This window comes from Phytophthora sojae (genome assembly GCF_000149755.1).
Source record: "Phytophthora sojae unplaced genomic scaffold PHYSOscaffold_1, whole genome shotgun sequence".
Classification (NCBI taxonomy): Eukaryota; Oomycota; class Peronosporomycetes; order Peronosporales; family Peronosporaceae; genus Phytophthora; species Phytophthora sojae.
In genome coordinates this window covers 7,474,249-7,494,382 of record NW_009258115.1, presented here as the reverse complement: position 1 = coordinate 7,494,382, position 20,134 = coordinate 7,474,249, and the positions used below count along the sequence as shown (strand labels likewise).

At 54.2% G+C, this 20,134-nt stretch overlaps 6 protein-coding genes across 6 annotated transcripts; 4 read left to right on the top strand and 2 right to left on the bottom strand.

Moving 5' to 3' along the window:
- Positions 1-96: 96 nt before the first annotated feature.
- Positions 97-439, bottom strand: PHYSODRAFT_322453 (hypothetical protein; the record flags this gene model as incomplete). Its single annotated transcript, XM_009517806.1, has 2 exons — positions 97-352; positions 423-439. 2 exons carry the CDS (start codon positions 437-439, stop codon positions 97-99), a joined length of 273 nt encoding a protein of 90 aa, XP_009516101.1.
- Positions 440-749: 310 nt separating this feature from the next.
- PHYSODRAFT_322452 (hypothetical protein) lies at positions 750-2,457 on the top strand (the record flags this gene model as incomplete). Its single annotated transcript, XM_009517805.1, has 4 exons — positions 750-846; positions 913-1,095; positions 1,164-1,595; positions 1,670-2,457. 4 exons carry the CDS (start codon positions 750-752, stop codon positions 2,455-2,457), a joined length of 1,500 nt encoding a protein of 499 aa, XP_009516100.1.
- Positions 2,458-9,466: 7,009 nt separating this feature from the next.
- PHYSODRAFT_263503 (hypothetical protein) lies at positions 9,467-10,677 on the bottom strand (the record flags this gene model as incomplete). The annotated part of the gene is made up of 4 exons (XM_009517804.1): positions 9,467-9,690; positions 9,751-10,092; positions 10,135-10,429; positions 10,621-10,677. The coding sequence occupies 4 exons, from the start codon at positions 10,675-10,677 to the stop codon at positions 9,467-9,469; spliced, it is 918 nt and encodes a 305-aa protein (XP_009516099.1).
- A 4,775-nt stretch (positions 10,678-15,452) lies between these two features.
- On the top strand, positions 15,453-16,163 carry PHYSODRAFT_466615 (hypothetical protein; the record flags this gene model as incomplete). Its single annotated transcript, XM_009517803.1, has 1 exon — positions 15,453-16,163. One exon carries the CDS (start codon positions 15,453-15,455, stop codon positions 16,161-16,163), a length of 711 nt encoding a protein of 236 aa, XP_009516098.1.
- A 698-nt stretch (positions 16,164-16,861) lies between these two features.
- PHYSODRAFT_468078 (hypothetical protein) lies at positions 16,862-17,041 on the top strand (the record flags this gene model as incomplete). The annotated part of the gene is made up of 1 exon (XM_009517802.1): positions 16,862-17,041. A coding segment is annotated over one exon (180 nt), but the record flags the coding sequence as incomplete, so codon positions are not given.
- Positions 17,042-17,760: 719 nt separating this feature from the next.
- Positions 17,761-18,450, top strand: PHYSODRAFT_473266 (hypothetical protein; the record flags this gene model as incomplete). Its single annotated transcript, XM_009517801.1, has 1 exon — positions 17,761-18,450. A coding segment is annotated over one exon (690 nt), but the record flags the coding sequence as incomplete, so codon positions are not given.
- Positions 18,451-20,134: the final 1,684 nt, after the last annotated feature.

Below are 20,134 nucleotides of genomic sequence, written 5' to 3'. Positions count from 1 at the left end.
CTGTCGTCGACCTACAGCCACGGAGATTGCACCGCCTGTCACTCCCTTGGTCGATCTATACCGGCCGCGGCTCCATACTCCGGTTCGCAGCCATCTCTATCGGAACGCGCGCGCATTATCCAGGCTGCTCAAGTCGCCGCGGCCCTCGATCACGAGGTGCTGGATCTCCGGGGCCGTCTTGACGTCGCCCAGGATCTTCTTGAAGCATCTGGTCGCCACACTGCAAGTCTTCATCGAGCCATCCATGATCTCGATCTGGAGGTTCAACGCGTGCGCAACGAAGCCGACGGTCGTCTCCGAGATCTCCAGCAGGCCCTGAACACCGAAGTAGAACGCCGTCAGCAAGCCAAAGCTGCTGAACAACAAGTACGCGCAGATCTCGCACGGGTCGCCGCTCGCTCAGCTGATGCCGATGAAGTCACTCTGTCCGCTGCAGCATCGTCCCCAGTCAGTTGAAGATCGCCCTCGGAGATCTGGATGATCTATGAGCCGAGCTGGCAGATATCAAGGCTACCTGGACCCCTCCTCCCACTGCATCGGTGACCCCAGGTGGCCGACTGTTGGCTGCCAGCGAAGCTGCCACTGATGATGATCGGACTAGTGACGGACGCGCGGGACGTGTCCTGCAACGATCCAATGCCGAACGAGACAGATCCCGCAATCGATTGCGCCAAGCGGAGGCGACAATCGACAGGTTGCAGACCGGGTTGGCGCAATCGCGCACGCTGGTCAACAAAGCAGCGTCACGGATGGACGCCCTTCGCTTGGATGCGTCCAAAGCTCGTGAGGACGCAGAAGCAGCACGACGAGAAGCGGCGGCGGCGTCGAAGAAGGCGCAAGACGGTGGTAGTCGTCCCAAGTGCTGAGGTTGTTGATGTTGCATCACTAACGCCTTGATCTCCTCAGCGACAGCGTTATCGGATCTCGCACAGCGGCATAAGGTGGTTGGGAAGCGACTGGAGGAGTTGGAGAGGAAGATCACTCGGCTGACTCAGCATAACACCGTTCTACGGCGTGAGAACGTCGACTTCAAGAACAGTTTGGAGCATCGTCAGGCTGATCTCGCAACAGCTCAGGATCGCGCAGTGGCTGCAGGTCATGATCGCGCGTGCTAATGTGGCGGGCTGACTCTTGTGCTGACCTGTGCGTTTATTGCTTTGTAGAACGAGAGCGAGTGGAGGCCTCCCTCGCTCGCGACGACTTGCAGGCGGAGCTGGATGCGAGTCGACCGTCGCTGCTGAAGGAGCAGGCTTCTTCTGCTGATCTCCGCAGCAAACTAGCGGAGCGTGAGGAACACCTTGGAGCGTTGCGCAACTTGATCAATCTGGTACCTGCGCCAACTCCGCAACCTGAGGTGGAACGATGCGTGGGGTCGGCCTCTTCCAGTTCGTCTCTTGCCACACTGGCGTCAACGGCCACGAGCCTTGTCTCCTCTGATCCTCCAGCGCGAACATCTTCACAGCAGCTCCCGTCTGGCTCGGCAAAGCGAAGTGGAGATCTCTCTTCTGATCCAACGTCACAGTCGAAGCCTGCAAAGCGCGCCGTTGCGACTACCGAGGGAGCGCCAGCTGAGTTGTCTTCCTCTACGGCGATGGGTACGTAGCTCCTCATTGTCAGACAAGCGACTTTCATAGATCTCCGTCTGACAGCCTGTGGATCTCTGTATCAGCCCGAAGTCCATTCACGCACGCAATTCCACCAGAGTCCAGCGAAGCTGCGCGCCCTGCCGATGTCACGCCGTGGCTGTGGGAGGTTGTTGCAGGTCACCGCCTTGACCAGCTTACAGCCAAAGACCTCGCTTCGAAGTTCTTACCACGCGAAAGGCTGCTGCCCGCCGGGGTGTGCAACCCTAAGAAGGGGAAGCTGGCCGTTCCTGCTGACTATCGGCCCTGGCCACAAGCCTCGGTCGAAGCTTTATACAAAGCGAGTCCCTGGAAGATCTTCCTGGATAACATGCCCGACCCAGTCTCGTTCGACATTGGAGATCCCCGCTTCCAACCTCTTCTGGCCATCATCCGCGATGTGCTGACTCGGAACGATAATCGTGGCGCGCTTGTGTTCTGGAAGATCACCCACTCCATCGAGATTTCCATTTCCAAGGCCAGCGCTGAGTCTTGGGCGGTAAAGTTCATTTCGGATCGTAAGAATCGGAGATCCCACTTTGTGAAGATGCTGCTGCCTGTGTTCGAAGAGGTGGCCCGCCTGTGCAAGGCTCATGTGTGCGACTTGGACATTCTTCTGGAGCCATTCTTCCTGCCGCTGTTCGCAACGTGCCCGTGGTTCCCTAAGGGAGCTTCTGGTGCCTCTGGAGATCTGTTACACGTCTTACGAACGACTAACGAGGCGGAGCCGTGGCGCCTGTTCTACTGGAACGCTCGTGACAAACACCCATCGATGAACGAACCCATCCACACGCGCCTTCGAGGCAAGTTCAAGGTGACCTCGTCAATTGCCTAGCCTGAGTCAGCTGAACAGACCTAGAAGGACCCCCGGAAATCTCCAGCGTCCGACATTTCTTTCTTCACCAATGTACGTAGTCTCCTCGAGCATGCATCTTCTTTATCGACTTCGTAATACACCGGCTTCGACTCCATTTCATATCACTCCCGCCCCACAACTTAATTGTACACAGTCAATGTCATGACTGGGAGATCTCCCCAACTGGAGATGTGAAGGCATGTCATAGGTCGCCGTGCATTCTGGGAAGTGATTTGTGGTGATCAAGGCCATAGCACAAACTCCAGGCGTAGGACTGCACTTAGTCCGACGGCCACCGACCACGCCTTCACGTCCTCGGTGCCTCCTGCACTGCGGCTCCGGGCTGGATCTCCAAGTCGGAGACGACAGCGATCCGGCCAAAATCGACGGAACGCGAAGGTAGTCTCCGACACGAACGGTGCCGGTTTTCACCATCGCACAGACCCAGCGCGTCGTGGTGAGCGTGTTTCAGCAGCCGTCGGACGCACGTTCGCACACCAGGTGCCTCCAGCACTGCGACACCGGGCTGGATCTCCAAGTCGCCCCCGAGTACTCGTTCGTCGTAAATCTAATGTCCGACCAGATCATCACAACTAACCTCGTTTCTCCATTCCATCGCGTGATCTTCTCTCCATTTCTTCTTCCACTCAATCAAATGTAATGTGCAATAAATATCATCCACCATTACGGATAGCGTCCACCACGCTACCCGCCAACACCGCCTCACTCTTCGGCAATGTCGGCTTCTCCACGCGATTGCATCACATGGAACCTCTGCCGGCTCCGTCGCTTCTGCTGGAAGTCGAACAGCAGACCACCACAGTTCAGGTGTTCTTCCTTGACCCAATTCGTCTCTGCGTGGCCCTTCCAACGCACCAAATATTCCTTGAGCCGTCGACCGTAGCGGGTGCGTCTTTCCGTCTTGACATCCAAGATCTCTTCAACTTCATACTCGTTGTCACCGCGAGTTTGTGCCTCCCAGCTATCCTCGGGGAGAAGTTCTTCGTCAAAGTCAAATCGTTCGCTTTCATCAACAGTGAGATCTTCGGCGGGTCGTTCGGGGAACTGTCGGACCAGCTTCAGCTTCGAGATGTGTACGTTAGGGAACAGTCGGTAGTCAGTCCCGCTGATTTCCAGCTTGGCAGCGTAGTCGCTCACCATGGTGGCGACTCTGAAAGGCCCATGCCACATGTGAGCGAGCTTCCGAGCGTATCCGACCTTGACTCAGTCGAGGTACAGCCAACCTGCGATCCCTCCGTAATGGGTGACTCCAGTACATTCTCATTGTGGGCTTCCGCGCGACTCTCACGAGCTTCGGCGAGGAGACGACGAGTCTCTGTCTGAGCACGTTGGTATTGGCGTTGATCTTGAACCTCCATTTCTGTGGGTCGAGATCTCGGCTTCCGGTCCCTCCAACAGCCAACGATGCCTCAATAGACGATTTAGGGTCTCACCCGTGCAGCAAAAAGAATGGCGTGTCCTTGCGTACTCGGTCGTGCGATGTGTTCAACGCAAACACCAACCGCTCCGCATATTCATCCCACTCCTGTTGGTTCTCGTCGTCAACGTACATCCGCAGAGATCTGGAAATAGTCTGGACCATCCGCTCCGCTGTGCCGTTTGCTTGAGGTCTATACGCGAGCGTAGATCGCTGACGCTGGCCCAGCAGCGCATTAAACGACCGGAAAAAGTCGGACATGAAGCTCGGTTCCTGGTCGTGCCTGATTACTTCGCTGGCTCCGTACCGCCGAAACACGCATTCCTCGTATGCCTCAGCCACTGTTGGTGCGGTCCTGTCCGCGTTTGCCTTTGCCACAACGAAGCCGGTGAAGAGATCCACGAAGACTAGGAGCTCTGTGTTGCCCTTGAACGACTTCGGGAGGGTGGGGATATGATCTATAGCCACGACCTGGAAAGGGTAATCAGCGGCGATATTGCCCGGCGATCGCCCCCGCAAGGTGGGTTTTCCTTTTCCCGTCTCGCAGTCGACGCACTCCCCGACATACTTCTGCACACTTCAGAACATACCTCGCCAGTAGAAATGCCTCCGAAGGTTTTGGCATGTTCGGCTGACTCCCTGATGACCTCCCTCCACACTTGTGTGGAAATGATGCAGGAGATCTTCGTGGAGTGTACTCGGCATTACCAGTTTCACCATAGATCCACGGTCCTCGACATCACCACCGCGCCCCTCGACTGGACAGTACATCAAGAGACCATGCTCGTCGACCTCGTAACTGTCAGCCAGTTTACTGCACGTCTTGGCTTGACGGCTCGAGATCTGAGAGAGATCACCGTGCAGGAAACACTTCAGTGACCAGATCCACACCTCCTCGTCTTGAGCACGGCAAATCCGTTCCAAGCGCAGCTGCTTGACGACGTCTTCCTGCAACACGGCTGGTGCGACAGTACGAGATCGGCTTCGCGTGACAGCGCCTACCTTCGGATGGGCGTCACGTTCTTCGCCCGTCTTGAGGAGCTCGTCCAGTCGATTCAAGGTCTCGAGGTCCGTGTAATCGGTGTGACTCTCGACAACTACCCCGGCACCACGCTGCAGCGCCTGTCCCGCCAGCATATCCGCGGGTTGGTTCCAATCGCGTTTTACGTGGATGAGTTCGCATTGCGGCCAAGACCGCAAAATCACTCTGGCCTTCTCACGCAAGAGCTGGAGTCCCTCCTTCGAGCCTTTCGCGCGGAAGAGCCATGCGAGAGTCGTATGTCTGGTGAGCACTCGGATGTGTCGACCACTCAGCATGGTGAAGCAGCTATCGAGGATTCTTAGCAGAGCCAGTACTTCCTTCTCCACAATGTCGTACCCGATCTCGTGAGATCGCAGTGTCCTACTCGTAAATTTGACGGGTACGTACACTCCATCACGACACTGAACGAGAGAGGCAGAGATCCCCCACTTGCTTGCGTACACAATCACAACAGGATCCAACTCTGGGGCAAAATGGTAGAGCATGGGTGCGTTGATCATCTTGAACTTCAGGGTATCGAAGGCTCGTAGCGCGTGGCCTCATCTCACAGTCGCCTCGTGATTTCCGCTGACGTTTGTGGCTCGACCCTTGATGAAATCGGAATCTCCGAACTCATACAACACTGTGGCATATACTGCGAAATCTTCGATGAAGCGATTGTAGTAGTTGAGACTGCCGAGGAATGACTGGAGAGCCTTAAGCGTTTTGGGAAACTACAACGCCTCCAGACTTGCCAAATCTTTCGGCTTGGTGAACAGGCCTTCACCGGAGATCTGATGCCCCAGATAGTCGACTTTGCTCATACCCCAACTGCTCTTCTCCGCGCTAATAGACAGATTCCAGTGGTCACAAACCTCTAGGAGCTTCTTGACCTTCTCACACAGTTCGTCCCACGAGCTTGCTCCAACTAAGATGTCGATGTAAGAGCGACGCCCCAGCACCGACGGCAGCGATCGATCTTCAGGAAAACCTTCCTCGAAAATGTTAACGAGATCCGCGCGATCTTGACCCGGCGAGATCCGCAGCACGCCATATAACGCATTGTCGATCAGCCGCTGATAGAGGTGGGGGCATTCTTCAGACCAAACGGCATTCGCAGCCACTCGAACAGGCCGAACGGCGTAATGAACGCGGAGATCTCTCGGGCTCGATCGGTCATACTCACCACCCAGAACCCACTCGCCATGTCGAGAGAACAGAACCACAGCAAACTGTCATGATGTTCGAGGAGGTCGTCAATCAACGGCATGGGGTAGATCATCAGTCGTGTCAGAGCATTGACCAGACGGTAGTCGATACAGAGTCGGACGTCCACGCCGTTCTTCTTGACGACGATAACGATCGGAGACGCCCAAGGAGAAGTGGAGATCCGAATAATCTTCGCCCCCAGTAGCCACTTGACGAGTTGGAACACCTTTTCACGGAACTGAGGCGGGATCCGACGACAACGCTGAGCCACCGGTCGTGCGCCACCAACGTCGATGTCACAGATCGCCCCCGTCGCCGCAGGGGGTAAAGCATTCCCTTTGACGATGAGAAGGTGACGCCACTCCCAAATGATATCACGCAGACGATCAATCTCCTCTGCTGTGTTCTCAGTTGGATCCCCGACCTTGACATCTTCCCTTTTAAGTTCTGCCGGCAGGGAGATCTCTGGTAACACCGCCATCTCCTTTTAGATGTCTTCCGCAGTGAGATCGGCCCCTTCATGAACATACTTCGCTTCATCCATGTCGGTTGCATCTCCGCCTTGGCTTGGTTCGACCTGGGTCACTGGGAGCATTCCGCTCAGCGGCTCCTCTTCTTTCTCGTCGTCGGTCTGCCAGTCAAAACTACCCCAGCTACCAGTAGACTCAGCGCTTTCGGACGCACAGCTACAGCTGTCGCTCCAGTCTCTTTCAACGATGACCGACAACGTGCGATGAACCATTTCCTCGGTGGCCGCGGCGTGTATTTTGGATTGTGGCATGAGGTCAGGGGTATATTCTGGGAACTCTTTGCGGAGCTCGGCCTCAGCCACATTTGCCGGAGTCGACGCCAAGCCTACCGGTATTTCGCCACTGTTCGTAAAGGATAGGCCGCTCTCCTCGCCTGCGTGAGTTTCCGTACGCGGTAGACTGGGTCATCGCTGTCCATACCAGAGATCACCTATCCGGGATCGATAGAGATCACGTCCTCCTCGGTTTCGGTCACACTAGTCGGATCAGTCGAACTTTTCATCAGCTGCATTTGAGAATGTGTGTCGTCCAGTGAAAGTCGCGTGCATTCTTCTGACGTTGCTGCTGCTTCAACGGTCTTCACTTGTGGAGGCCGTGCTAAAATCGCAGTCGGAGTCCGGTAGCTAGGACGCTCGACCAGCGGTCCAGACTCTTCAACTTCCGCTTCTTTGCATCTCCAGTGTCCACAGCTGCTTCGAACTCAAGTGTTTGCCGCTCCCGATAGCGGTTTGAATCCTTCCTAGCGAATCCAGGTCGACGCGGGATCTGCCCAACGGGTAACCAGATTGCCAAACACACCAAACGATCCAGTACCAGGCGGCTCGTGCTGATGTTGGTGATCCGGAGGTATGACTTGTTACTGAATCCACCATTCACCACCGTGATCACCCATTTTTCCCCTCTCGTTACCCACAGTTCAAACCGCTTGTTGTGGGACTTGAGTGAGATCTCTGTCCATTGGCCAGGACCGACTTCATGGAATCCCGTTGCGTAGACCGCGTCAGCCTTGCTGCTATACAGTGGCTTACGGTCGGTCATCTGGATGCGAAGTTCGTCCGGCAGACAGAGCGTTCCGTCAACCAGGTCCAACCTCACCCCCGCTGGAACCATAAAATCCATGCCGAGAATGACGTCTTGTCCTGAGAGATCTCCAACCCACACACGGAACTTGTACACCAACTCTCCAGCCAGAGTGAGCTTGACTTCTGCTCGGCCTTCTGTGCGGTACACAGCATCCCCCACACCAACACAATCCATTGTTTGTGTTGTATCAATTTCACAACCCACCTTACGTGCAAAGGTAGAGTCGATTATCGACACTTCGGCTCCAGTATCAAAGAGTAGGACGGCACGGACATTGTTGACCGCACCGGTCGCCTTCGACTGCTTGAACCACTTGGAGGGAGTGTAATACTTCCAGTAACCTCGGCGTTCACCCGGCGACAGTCGAAGGGCCATCACACAAGGGCGACGCGAATAGTCATCTTCATCCGAGGTAAGAGATCTGGCTGTATTCACCGCATGACAGGAAGTTGGGTCTTCTAACGCTCGCGCCTTCCTCTGAACATATGCATAAATGCAGAACTTCGATCGCTCGTCACGTACCAGGCTGTTCAGGCCTGGCGAGCGGTCTAGTTTAACGCCTTCTCGACGCTCTCGGGCAGCAGTCCGGCATGGCGAGTCGGGTTGTACCATTGGCGAACAGCATCGAAGAAGTCGCCGATTTTACACTGACCTGCTTCGTGAACGTCTCCACAGTACTTTCAGACGTAGAAGCACTTGTCGGTAGGATGGCCCATGCGTCCACACTTCTGGCACGTGAGCCTCTTCCAGCACCCGAGATCCGTATGCTAGCGAGATCCGCAGTGTGAGCATCGAGTGCCGTACTTCGGACGCCCCAGTTGGTCTTCGCGGTCTTGGCGCGCCCCTGGCTGTTCACCATCTCCTGGTGTAGGCGTCCTAGCTGCCGAAAACACGTGCGCTCTTTCGTCTTCAGATTCGCTATCGGAACTGCTTGATTCGCCCTCGAACTCGTTGAGATCTCCGTGATCTCCGCGGCGTCCGCGACCGGTAGTCACAACCCGCACCGCCCTCGAGGAGGCTGCAGGGGCGGGAGCCTTTTGGCGGTATTTCGAACCTAAGGGTCTCAATCTTGCGACGTTGGTGGCGGCGTCGCATGGCCAACACGACGCCTTCGAGAGCTTCTGAGTCAGGCAGCCTCAACACTACCAGAGATCCGGCGAGATCGTCATCTTGGACTGTATCGATGTAGTGGTCGACGTGTTCGCGTCGTTGTTCCTTGGTGCCATCATGGATCTTCAAGTTTGCACGTATCCCGGCCAGATTCAGCCGGTATAAGTAATCCAGTGGGTCTTCCTGACTCCCGCGCCGCATGTGGTAGTACTTGCGCGCGAGGGAGATCCCTTTACCGCAAAAGTGGATCTGGAACTATTCACCCAGGTCAGTCCACGACACGCGAGCGGTGCGGCTCAGCTGGTAATACCAATTGCGCGCAGGGCCTATCATCAAATCGGCAAATGTCAAGCACATCTCGTCTGGCTGCATCTGATCCCGTCGGAAGGCCGTTCTAACCTTGTTGAACCAGGCTCAGGCGGCTTCTTCGTCATGTTCCTTGCCGCTGAAGTCCTTCAATTCGGACACAGCCGATGCTCGCCACCTAGTCGCCGTGGACACAGCTGCGACACGACCTCCGGTTCCGCCACCTTTATCATAGCCGAGGTCATCGGATAGGTCATGGAGATCTCCTTGGTATTCCGGTTGTGTCTGGGATCAGTACCCGATACGTGGCCGAGCGGGAGACGCAGTGACTGGTTGCATCTCAACGTCTTCAGGCTCGTCTCGCTCGTTTGCAAACTGGTAAAGAAGGTCTTCAGCCACACCGCCGGGGCGATCGGGCTCTGTTGCAACCTCTTGAGCCTCCTGGATCCTCCCACGTGGTCCTCTCGCTGGGCGAGTCTGCGCAATATTTGACACTTGCGCAGACTTCCCGCGACCTACATCGTTTGCAGCGATCGCTGGGATCCCTTGCGCACGTCGTTCTCGGCGGGACACACGTGGGGCCGGTGGAGGCGTCTTGGTTGAGGTAGTGCTCCCCATGAGAGCGTCACCGTCATCTTCAAACTTGAAGGAGATCCGCGAATCGTCCAACCGAGGAGGTGTGAGGTCTCCGGTCGGCAACGGCGCGGATGAGTCATCTGCACTCGGGACGAGCTTCTGCAACACTGCGTACACCCGCGCGAGCGTAAGAACGGTGGTTTTTGTTTCCAGATCGTACTCGCGTACATCGGTGGAGATCCGCTGTTCATGTACCATGAAACCAGCATCTTCGAGCACGCAGAACAGCATCGTGACGGCGTGAAGCGGATCTCGGATTGTTAGCGTGCGCGGGTTGCGAACTGGACCCGTGAGAGGCCATGTCATCGTCAGCCCCAACTTACGCAGGAGCGGATCTCTCTGGAGCAGGAACGCGAGCTCTTGACGGAAGTAGTTGACTTCGGCTTCACGAAATCGTTTGTCTTCATCGTGAGTGTCGTTGCTGGGGCCATGGACCGCTAGCGCCGAGATCTCCAATTTCTCCGTTTTCTTCTCGGCTTTCTTCTTCGCATCTTCGACTTCCATGTAGTCCATCGCAGCGTCTAGAGCATCGCTTCGGGCAGCGAGGTCGCGGATGACCCCCTTCAGATGCTCGCGCTCCAGGTTTCTACCTCGCTTTTCAGCGACGCCGGGGTCCCGCTTAGCAGCAGGTCCAATGGAACTCGGTTTTTTGACCGAGTCCCGGAGGCTCCTTTCGGAGCCTTAACGGGGAACTTCTCTTCGTAAACGAAATCGTTCGGCTCAGGTGTCCCCATTGCCTGTCCGTCGGTGGACCTAGTGTTTTCACGTTTAACTTCCGCCGGTCCCAGCGGAGTTCCGTCTTCCCTCACCTTACCCTTCCCCTTCACGTCCCCTTTCGGACTAGTAGATCCGGGCACGCGCACCATTGTGGTGGAGTCCCTCAGATAAAAACTAATAATCTCTCACACGTGTCCTGCCACGCAACTACGGGGGGGGGGGTTACCCCTGCAAGCCAAATACCCAAAGACAACGAGAACTAGTCCCGAGATCTCTAGGCCTCACCTTGTGTACCCTTGTAGCAAGACTCGGATCTTTATCTAGCGTAATTCCTAGAAGACGTGTAATATGAAGGGGTAAATATGGGGTTCCTTACACTCGCAGGCAGAGACTTAGGTTAACTCTGTCGCGGATGCACTTGTACAGCGAGGTAACTCTTCCCACTGTACGACAACTTGTTGTACAATATGTACGAGATCTACTGGAGATCTCCTGCCGCAGCTAGTCTGCGGGTCCAAACCAAAGTGCGAGACGCACACCAATACCATACTAAACCGTTTAGAGTGTCCTACTGTCGAACACTGAGAGCTGATCTCCTGAGTCCAGACAATGCAACACACTACGCTACTAGAAGGTTACCGGGGAGGCCAAATCAATCCAGAACCCCGAGTACACTTCGCAAGTAGGTAGGAAACAGTCACAGTACACACGTAGGCGCTAACCGCACAACACAAAGACTAATATGAAGAAGTACCTTGTCTCGTTGTTGGAAATTCTGAACTCAACTGCCTATCTACCGGCGGCTCGTCTGCCGGCCAACCAACCAACCAGTATGCTGCACGCCTTTACCTCATGACGTCATCTGCTGTCTCCGTGCGGTGTCATCGTCCTTGTTACGGGCCTCCCCGTTCTGGATCTCGGTAAATACGCCATCGGGTTTCGTAATCAGTCGCCGGCCTTCTATACGGGACGCCGAGCTAGGGTGTCCCACAATTCAAGTGGCTCACTCTCGGGGCACCTTCGGGTAACCTCTGGGTCCATCGCCTCACAATCCTTCAACCCGCATTACGACAGCTACATGTAGCATTGAGCGAGAAGCTAAATATCCTCCGAGTGCTTCTAGATGGGACTCAAATATTAGATAGTTTGTATTCCCCCCAAAAAAACTCAATTTTTATTCGAAAAACGGCTCAAGGAAAACGAGCTCCGATGACGTCCAAGCTATTAACATTTGTCAGTCAAACCGCATTCGATCTTTGAGTGAATTTATGAGTTTAGATCGCTTTTGATTCGATTGGTTTTTGATAGATTAGACGTCGTATACAGATTAGAGCGTGAGAACGAGACGCCTGATATATCCGGATTTAAAAGGAAATCATATGTGGCAGACATCACTTTATGTATTTTACATTGACTCTAATACCTGATCTCATCGGTAAAAACGGGTATTAGTTGTTACCCGTCTCGCTCTCACGCTCTAGTCTGTATTCGTTTCGGATCTTCTTTTCCTTCGAGGAAATGGAGCCCCTTTTGGCCGAAAGAATGCAATTTTTGCTATTACACAACACGCTGTTCGTCGTGTTCGACAATGAGAGGCATCGGTGTTAACGATGCGTACCTTTAACACAATCACTTTACCGAGTTACGGTAGCACGACCAACGCAAAATCGCAACTCGGATGTACTACATGTAGTAAATGTAGCTCTGAATACAATGTGGCATACACACACGGACTGTCGACTTTGAATGCAAACTAGGGCTACGCTTAGGCTGGGAGAGCAATTTTACGGGGGCAGCCAGGTCTTTCACCACAGCAGTAGTATTACGACTATCAAGGCGTGCGAGCGCAACCTCAAAGCTTAACCCTCTATCCGCCGCGCTCTTTGTCTAGCAAGAGAGAAGAAGAGCTATAATCTTCTGGGTGATACCTTTATGAAAACCCTGGAGCATTATAGGCTCTTACTATTATGAATAATGACGCATTTTGTTTCTTTCGTATTGTCTTTTCATTTTTTGTACCCTGAAATAATCTGTAGGCCACGATTTTTAGTCACCAGGATGTGCACCGTTTGGACTCCCCAGCTGCAATATTGCCGTACGTAGTGCCCGTGGACCAAAACATTAGGCTCCGAGGTGTTTGAGTAACGTAGTCGCTTTGAAATTTAAGGGTTCCTAAAAAGTAGTCTGCTCAAACTTTCGATCTTACATTTGTGCATCTCTTTTCTTACGAGCTCGAGCCGCCTACCATATTTAATAGACACATACTGGGGTGCTGTCGCGCTTCCGGTAGAGGGTGACAGTGTGGCTTCTGGACACTCGTGTTGTCCTCATACCGCTGATAAAGAAGTGCATTCAGTGATGTACTGGCGTGGCCACCATTATGCCACACTGGACCCTCCAAACGGATTAGGTACATGTATACATGTGTATGTCAAGCTGCAAATACTTCTCAAGCAAGGCTCATTTGGTTTTAGTTTCTCTTTTGCCACCTCATATCTACTTTTCAGATCACATTACCAGGAAATGCCATGAGAAAGATGCCTATAAACAAAAACAAAACAAAACAGCAGATATAGTCCTGTCCTAGCCTTCGCGGGGCCCTAGTGCCGTGACCATGTTAGTTCAGGGCGATGGTACCGGCACTCCGGCAATCGTTGTAGCTCGTGTGAAGGCTGGGGGCGGGCGGGTGGGTAGGCACATGTACGTAGCCGGTTGCTATGTTTAGTGGTAGAATATGAAATGGCGAAACGATAGATGTGGTCATGCAGCCACGAGTAGACAGAAAGGGAGTGACTCGGGCGGGTCACTTGCATGCAAAAGACAAACAGCGACTCGGCTTCAGCTTACCGGTCTCAGTTTACCGGCCTCATTTTGCTGGCCTCAGTTACCGAGGTCCGAATTAACCCGATTTGAGCTGCCTAGCAGCATGACCTATCGGCCACTGCTATCCCAGTAAAAATATAGAGTGCATATACAACGCTCGCTCAGACGTAATGCAAACAAATAAAATTATTCATTCCCTGCTCTTCACACATCACGTTCCGACACTTGGCGATGCTGGACCCCCTCAACCGGAATGTCAGCGCACAAGTCGTTCTTCTCGCCCAGCGTGAGCGCACCTATTCGAGGATGAATGCTGCACGATCATCACACCACGGCCATGGTGCGTTAATACGAAGAAAGAAGAAGAAGTTGATTAACTGACATGCCGTGTCGCTAGCTATGGAAAATATTGGACAACTTGGATTTTGAAGCGGAATGCAGATTCGATTTTTTTCTTTAGATAGACTTACTGATTTAGGAGCGTCAAAGTCCAGTCGTTTCAGAACAGAAATCATACTTCAAAGTGCATTCTTGTCTAGCTTCTGTCTCCGGCATCTCACAGCTATGCCAGATCTATAATATACACAATTGTACTTTTATTATGTTCTTCAATATGATCTCTATCGATCGGGGGAAAGCTACGAATGTAGCGCGAATGTTGTTCGATGTCATTCAAAAACCTTATGCTCTTTGGTACTTTAATGCAACCATTTGGAGCATTCTTTCTATATAACAATATTGCTTCTTTGGGTCCCCGCCAAGATGTGACCACAGAAAATGGCCAAATTACACAATGCGTTGTTTGTCGTACTAATGACCCCGTTCACAATTAGCGGCATCGGTGTTTTAATGATGCTGACCTTGATCACAACTGGCGATCGTAGTATTCTACTAGCTGAGCATCTGTGCAGCTGCTAATAAGAGAATCGCTGCCGCAACTCTGAGCACTTTGCCGGTGTGGATGAGTTGTGTTGAGTTACGCGAAGTAGTTGTGTGCGAAGGGCTAGCCGAGTACAGGAATGAAAATGTGTACTTCAGTGCAAAATTGGTTGTGATTCTTGTTGTTTAAGTGTTGTTGTAGGGGAAAGCTTCTCAAGCGGTAAAACCCCCGTAGACTCTATCTGACTACTATGGCCGCAGCCATGAGAGCACATCACGCATGCTGTCGCTCGTAACCCTCGAGTCACAAGCTAGTGTCTCTCGCAGTCAATGTCTTCAGCCGTCACTTGCTACTCGTAGACATTCAACAAGTATTCTACTATACATCTTCATACATTGTTGTTGCAACCCAAGTGGCACGGATTGACCTCAGTCAAATCACTTAGCTAATAGGAGCGACGCGCCACAGGGTCAGTGCTGCGAACGAGAGGAGGGGAGAATGGGCGATTAATTCTACGGTACGACGTCCCCACGACCCGGATTTGATGTGAATCCAGGCGTAGTAGAAGACTGTTTCCGGAAGCGACTTAGGCGCGCCGCACATGCGGCACACCAGCTTTCATTCCGGAACCTGCGGCATTGGAGAGAAGCTCAACTGCGGTGGTAGACGATGAACAGGACAAAATATGTTCGGTTGGTTGAAGGTGCGACTCGCCCCCGGTGTCACACTGCGGTACAAGAACACCCGCGCTCGTATACGCGAGATCTCGGGACGAGTCAAACGATAAGTTGACGAACGTCCCGCAAAACGACACAAATGCACGCCTTGGAGTGGAAAGAGGAGGATTCAGTGTATCAGTGCCTGAAAAATATATATTATAATAAATAGTAATGATATTTTCTTACTTCATTTATATATTATTGCTATATTATAGTACCCTGTATTAATGATACTGAGCGTCATTTATGTTTTTATATGGCATAGTTAGTTCTTCATGTTTTGAACGCATTGTGCACAAAAATCTTGATTTTAATGGTAATAGTGAGATCTAGTGTTTTTCTAGGGCCCATCTTGTCCAGTGATTCTAGAAGCGTCTCCCGTCGACTACAGCTTTATTCTGCTCATTCAACAACTGAAGACATCCTCCCCAGCCCCCCCTTCCCCTCTCCGTTTGAAGCCCTGCCCAAGAACTCCGACGTCCGCCGCGCTTTCATCTCCTCCATGCCTGACTTCTACTTCAAGTGCAAGTACTGTGGCGCGGTACGCCGCCGGAAGGTTTCGAGTGGCTACGGCAATCTCGTCAGCCACTTGAAAGACAAGCAACCCGGCTACGAGGCTGATTATCTCGCCCAGGCCAGCTCCATGACCGGGAAGCAACACTCCTACGGCTTCGTGAGCGACAAAGTCGCGAACGTGTACCACTGGCTGGAGTGGGTGGTCGACCGCAACATGCCGCTGTCTGAGGTGGACCACCCACTCACGCGTTCGATGTCGCGTCTCAAGCCCATCTCCTCCAAGACGCTGAGAAAGTACGTCGCTGCCACGACCAAGGCTGTCAAGAAGGCCATCGCTTCGGTGATTCCACTCGACTTTGGCGTCATGTTCGATGGGTGGACGTGCTTTGGAGAGCATAACGTCGCTGTTATCGCCGTCTTTTGGCTTAACGGCGAGGTGCACTACGTGGTGTTGGCTGTAGCCCCTCTCGACGAGGTCGACCAAACGGCAGAGTCGTACTGTGCTTTCACACGGAACAATTTGAGTATTTTTGGCCTATCAGTGGAGGCGCTGAAGTTGTTGTGTGGCGACAACTGCGCCACCAATCAGCGAATGGCTACGCTTCTCGGCGTCCCATTGGTGGGTTGGGCTTCCCATCGCTTCAATCTGGCGACAAAAAAGTTTTTGGCCGAGCACGACGACCTGGTTGGAGCTTGAGCGAGCTGATGGCGGTGCTGCGCACCCCCAAGAACCGCGCCGAGCTTAGACGACACACGGGTCTGGCGCCGCTGAGGGCGAACGCAATGCGGTGGAGCTCGACGTTCACGATGCTGGAACAGTACGTGCGCATCCGCGATGAGATCAAGCGAGTGGACGCCGTGTATGACTTGGTGCCAATGCCAGCTGCGCATCGCCGGATTGTCGCGCTGACGGAGACCCTCAAGACGTTCAACAGCGTATGCAAGAAGCTCCAGGAAGACACTCTCAGCATGAGCGCCGTGCGCGTCCTCTTCGACAAGATGGCGGAGATGTTCCCCATTATAAGTTCGTACCTGTCACCGGATGCCAGCATCATTCACTCTCCGGTGTTTGAGAGCGCTGTTGTAAAGCTAATCATGTTGCGGGTGTTTTGCTAATGTTGCGCTTAATACTAATGTTGCGCTTAATACTAATGTTGCTGTATGTTACACTAGATTGCTGGGAAGCGCGAAGCCGAGCTGACGCCAGAAGAACTAGACGCGGTGGTTCCGTTTGAGCTCAGCTCTGCGGCGAACGTACCCGCCGTCAGCACGCAGCAGCGCGCGCGCACGCGGACCCAAGCACGCAGCGGTGCCGAAGACTTCGCAACCGCGCTGCTGCGCTCCGACAATGTCCCTGCGGAGGCTGGGCCACGCTACAGCCCTCTCGTCAGGGCAATTCCACCGACCAGTAACCGCTGCGAGAGACTCTTCTCGCAGTGCAAACTTGTGATGACGCCGCAGCGCTCGTCTCTCCTCCCTATCAACTTTGAGATGATCGAGTTTTTGCGTGCAAACCGTAAGTACTGGGATGCCTACACTCTAATGGGCATTGAAGTTGCTGATGCTGATGATTAGTTGCGGCGCGCGAGCGGAAAAGTTTCCGTGAGAGCACCTGTTTTGCCCTTCGTCCGACCTCTTCCACCACCGGAACACCGACTTCACCAGGTAGCCACAAGGTCACCAGCGGAGCCAGCGCCGCTTGCGCTGGCACTTTGACCTTACGGTCCGGGTCGGCCATACAGCCACCTACAACTATATAGCTACCTTTGACTATACAGTCCGGGTCGACCATACAGTCACTCACGGCCATACAGCCAGTGCCGGCCATACAGCCGGTACACCAATTAAACCATATACGTGGAGCGTCACCTCTCACTATATCACAAGATGTTAGGTGTCCATTACCACGTGGGAGTGAGTTGAGAAGCGCTGCGACTCAGCCGGCCTCGCGGATAATCGGCTCGCCGGGGTCGGCATCGTGTACCCCGGACCAAGGAAGCACGGGCCATCCTCTAGAAGAAGCCAAGTTGCGCAACGATATCGCGCCGCGGCCAAGCTACCTGCGCCCCGTCGTCAGCGTCAAGACCTCTGCAGGCATGCACCTGAACGCCCGTGCCCGGAGCGATTTACTGCGGATGTCTCGGAGAGCTACTCTGGCTCAAGCTATGGCAAAATATGGCATCGCGCCGCCGCCGGACAATTATCCGCTGTCGCGACCAGGCGCGGCGGGACCCGAGTTCCTTCTGGACACCCCGTTGCAAAAGACGCTATCGGAATATGCACGACAGTCGGGCATGATACTGCCAGCCTTTGTGGAGCTGGTGCGCGGACAGACGGCTGATGACTACCGGCCTAACAAGAACCTGGTCCCAGGCGTGCTGAACGAAGTATGCAAGGGTTACGCACATCTGGAAGAGCTCCAGAGAATCGTGCAGGGCGGCATTGAAGTTCGGCTAAGCAAGACACCTCCACGGCAGGTACAGCGGCCACCAAATCACGGGTCGGCGCGAGATCGCCTTAATGTGCTCCGCAAGAACATTCGCAAGGAGCAGGATGCTGGGCGGTGCCTCGTACTCGACCGCGATCTCCTCAAGCAATGGCCCGAGATTATTATCAGCCCCTTCAGGGTGGTGGACAAGGGCAATGAGGACGCAAACGTGTCGGGTAGGACGATCCACAATCTGTCATACCCCGAAGGCACTTCCATCAACGACTACACGGATCAGGACAGCATCACCAAGCCGGAGTACACTCACTGCGACGCGGTGGCGGCCGAAATCCTGAGGTCCAAGCGCGCTCACCCAAGGACCCGGGTGTGTGTGATGGCTGGTGATGTGGCGTCTGCTTTCCGCAACATCAGCATTCACAGCAACAGCGTGTATCTTTTCGGCGGCCACATCGAGGAGGACGATGACATCGTGATCGAGCTCGCTGCGCCATTCGGTTGGGCTGGATCACCGGGTTTCTACGAGATTGCTGGTGGTGCTATCGCTTACGTGCACGGTTCACACACGACTGGCGAGTACCCGGGTGGTGTCTTCAATTATCACTGGGTTGACGACCACATCAATGTGGCTGCGGACATTGGCACCTCCTGCGAGGACGTTGATCGGTCCCTACGGTACGCTATGGTAGCAGTCCTGGGAGCTGACGCTATCAACACTAAGAAGTTCACCGACTGGAACACGCGCCAACGTGTACTGGGCCTCATGTTCGACACGGTGGCGGAAACGGTCTCGATGCCAACGGAGAAGATAATCAAGGCACGCAGTATTGTGGCGGCTGCGTACTCTGCTTCATCACTTTCAAGGCAAGCCTACCAGTCGCTGATGGGTAGCCTCCGGCACGTCGCAACATGTATCCGTGCTGCACGGCCGTTTCTCCAGCGTCTGCGCCGACGCGAAAGTTATCTTCAGCGGTTTCAGCGTGTTCCGATTACGCCGGACATGCAACAAGACCTGATATGGTGGTGGTGTGTGCTCCACACTCCCCGCCTGAACAGCGCGTGTCGCTGGAATACTTCAATGATCTCCCAGTACCCGATATTGTAGTCGAAATGGATGCGTCCGATTATGGCCTCTGCGCGCTGGATGTATCATCGCAAGTGGCCCTCACGTACCAGTTCTCGGACAGCGAGCGTGCCTTGATTGCGGCTTTTAAGGATGGCACGCCCAACGGCTTCGATATCAACTTTCGGGAGCTGCTCTCGTGCGCTTTCGCGGTCCACGCATGGGGACGCCGGTGGGGCTCCGGTGCCTCGCGCAACGACCGCCCACGCCACGTTCAATTTCGCATCGACAACACTTCTGCGGTCGCATGGCAAAACAAGCTCGCGTCCTGTAATTCACGCGCTCAAGTGATTATCCGGCTACTTAGCTGGTGGGAGACTTCGTTCCAGCTTCGGTTTTCGGCGTCGCACGTGGCCGGCTCTGACAACGAACGCACCGACGCTGGCTCCCGCATTGCCGCTAACCCATCGTATGCGGTCAAATTCTCGTTACTAACTCCCGGATGGTCCCAGGTGTCGCCGACAGTGGATATTCAAGGTCTGATCGATATTTGGTAGCGTATCTCCGAGCGCACTCCGTTGCCGACTCCACGTTCGAGCAATACCGCCGAGCCTTGACCAAGTGGACGACCTGGACGTCCCGCCAGGGCATTGCACCCTCGCTTTTGGGCATGCCTCTCGCTGCTCAAGTGCAGCACATCTCGGATTTTATTCTCCACGGCTTTCGGTATGGCTTCGGGTCCGGGGGTTTCATTCGCAGCGACTCGATCATGGCCGTGCTCATCGGTGTTCGGCACTTCTTCGCGGCATCCGGTCATGACTTCCTGATCGCACACCCGCACATTCGTATGCTGCTCAAGGGCATCAGCCGTCTCGATTCACCTCCGCGCCGGAAAGCACCAGGGTCAATCGGACTCCTCGAGGTGTGCTTCCGCAACCTTTCAATGACTGAGCCCTTCGAGCAAGCCCTCTGGGGGGTCATGTGCCTGGCGTTCTTTTTCCTCCTTCGGCGGTCGGAAATCGTGGCAATTACTGGCGGTTCGTTCAAGTGGTTTGCTGTTCGAGCTCAAGACATCGCGGTTCTGGATGCGGAAGGCCAGCCAACCCTGTCCCCATCGAAGGCACAGTCGGTGTGTATGCGCCTGATCGGCTCCAAGACA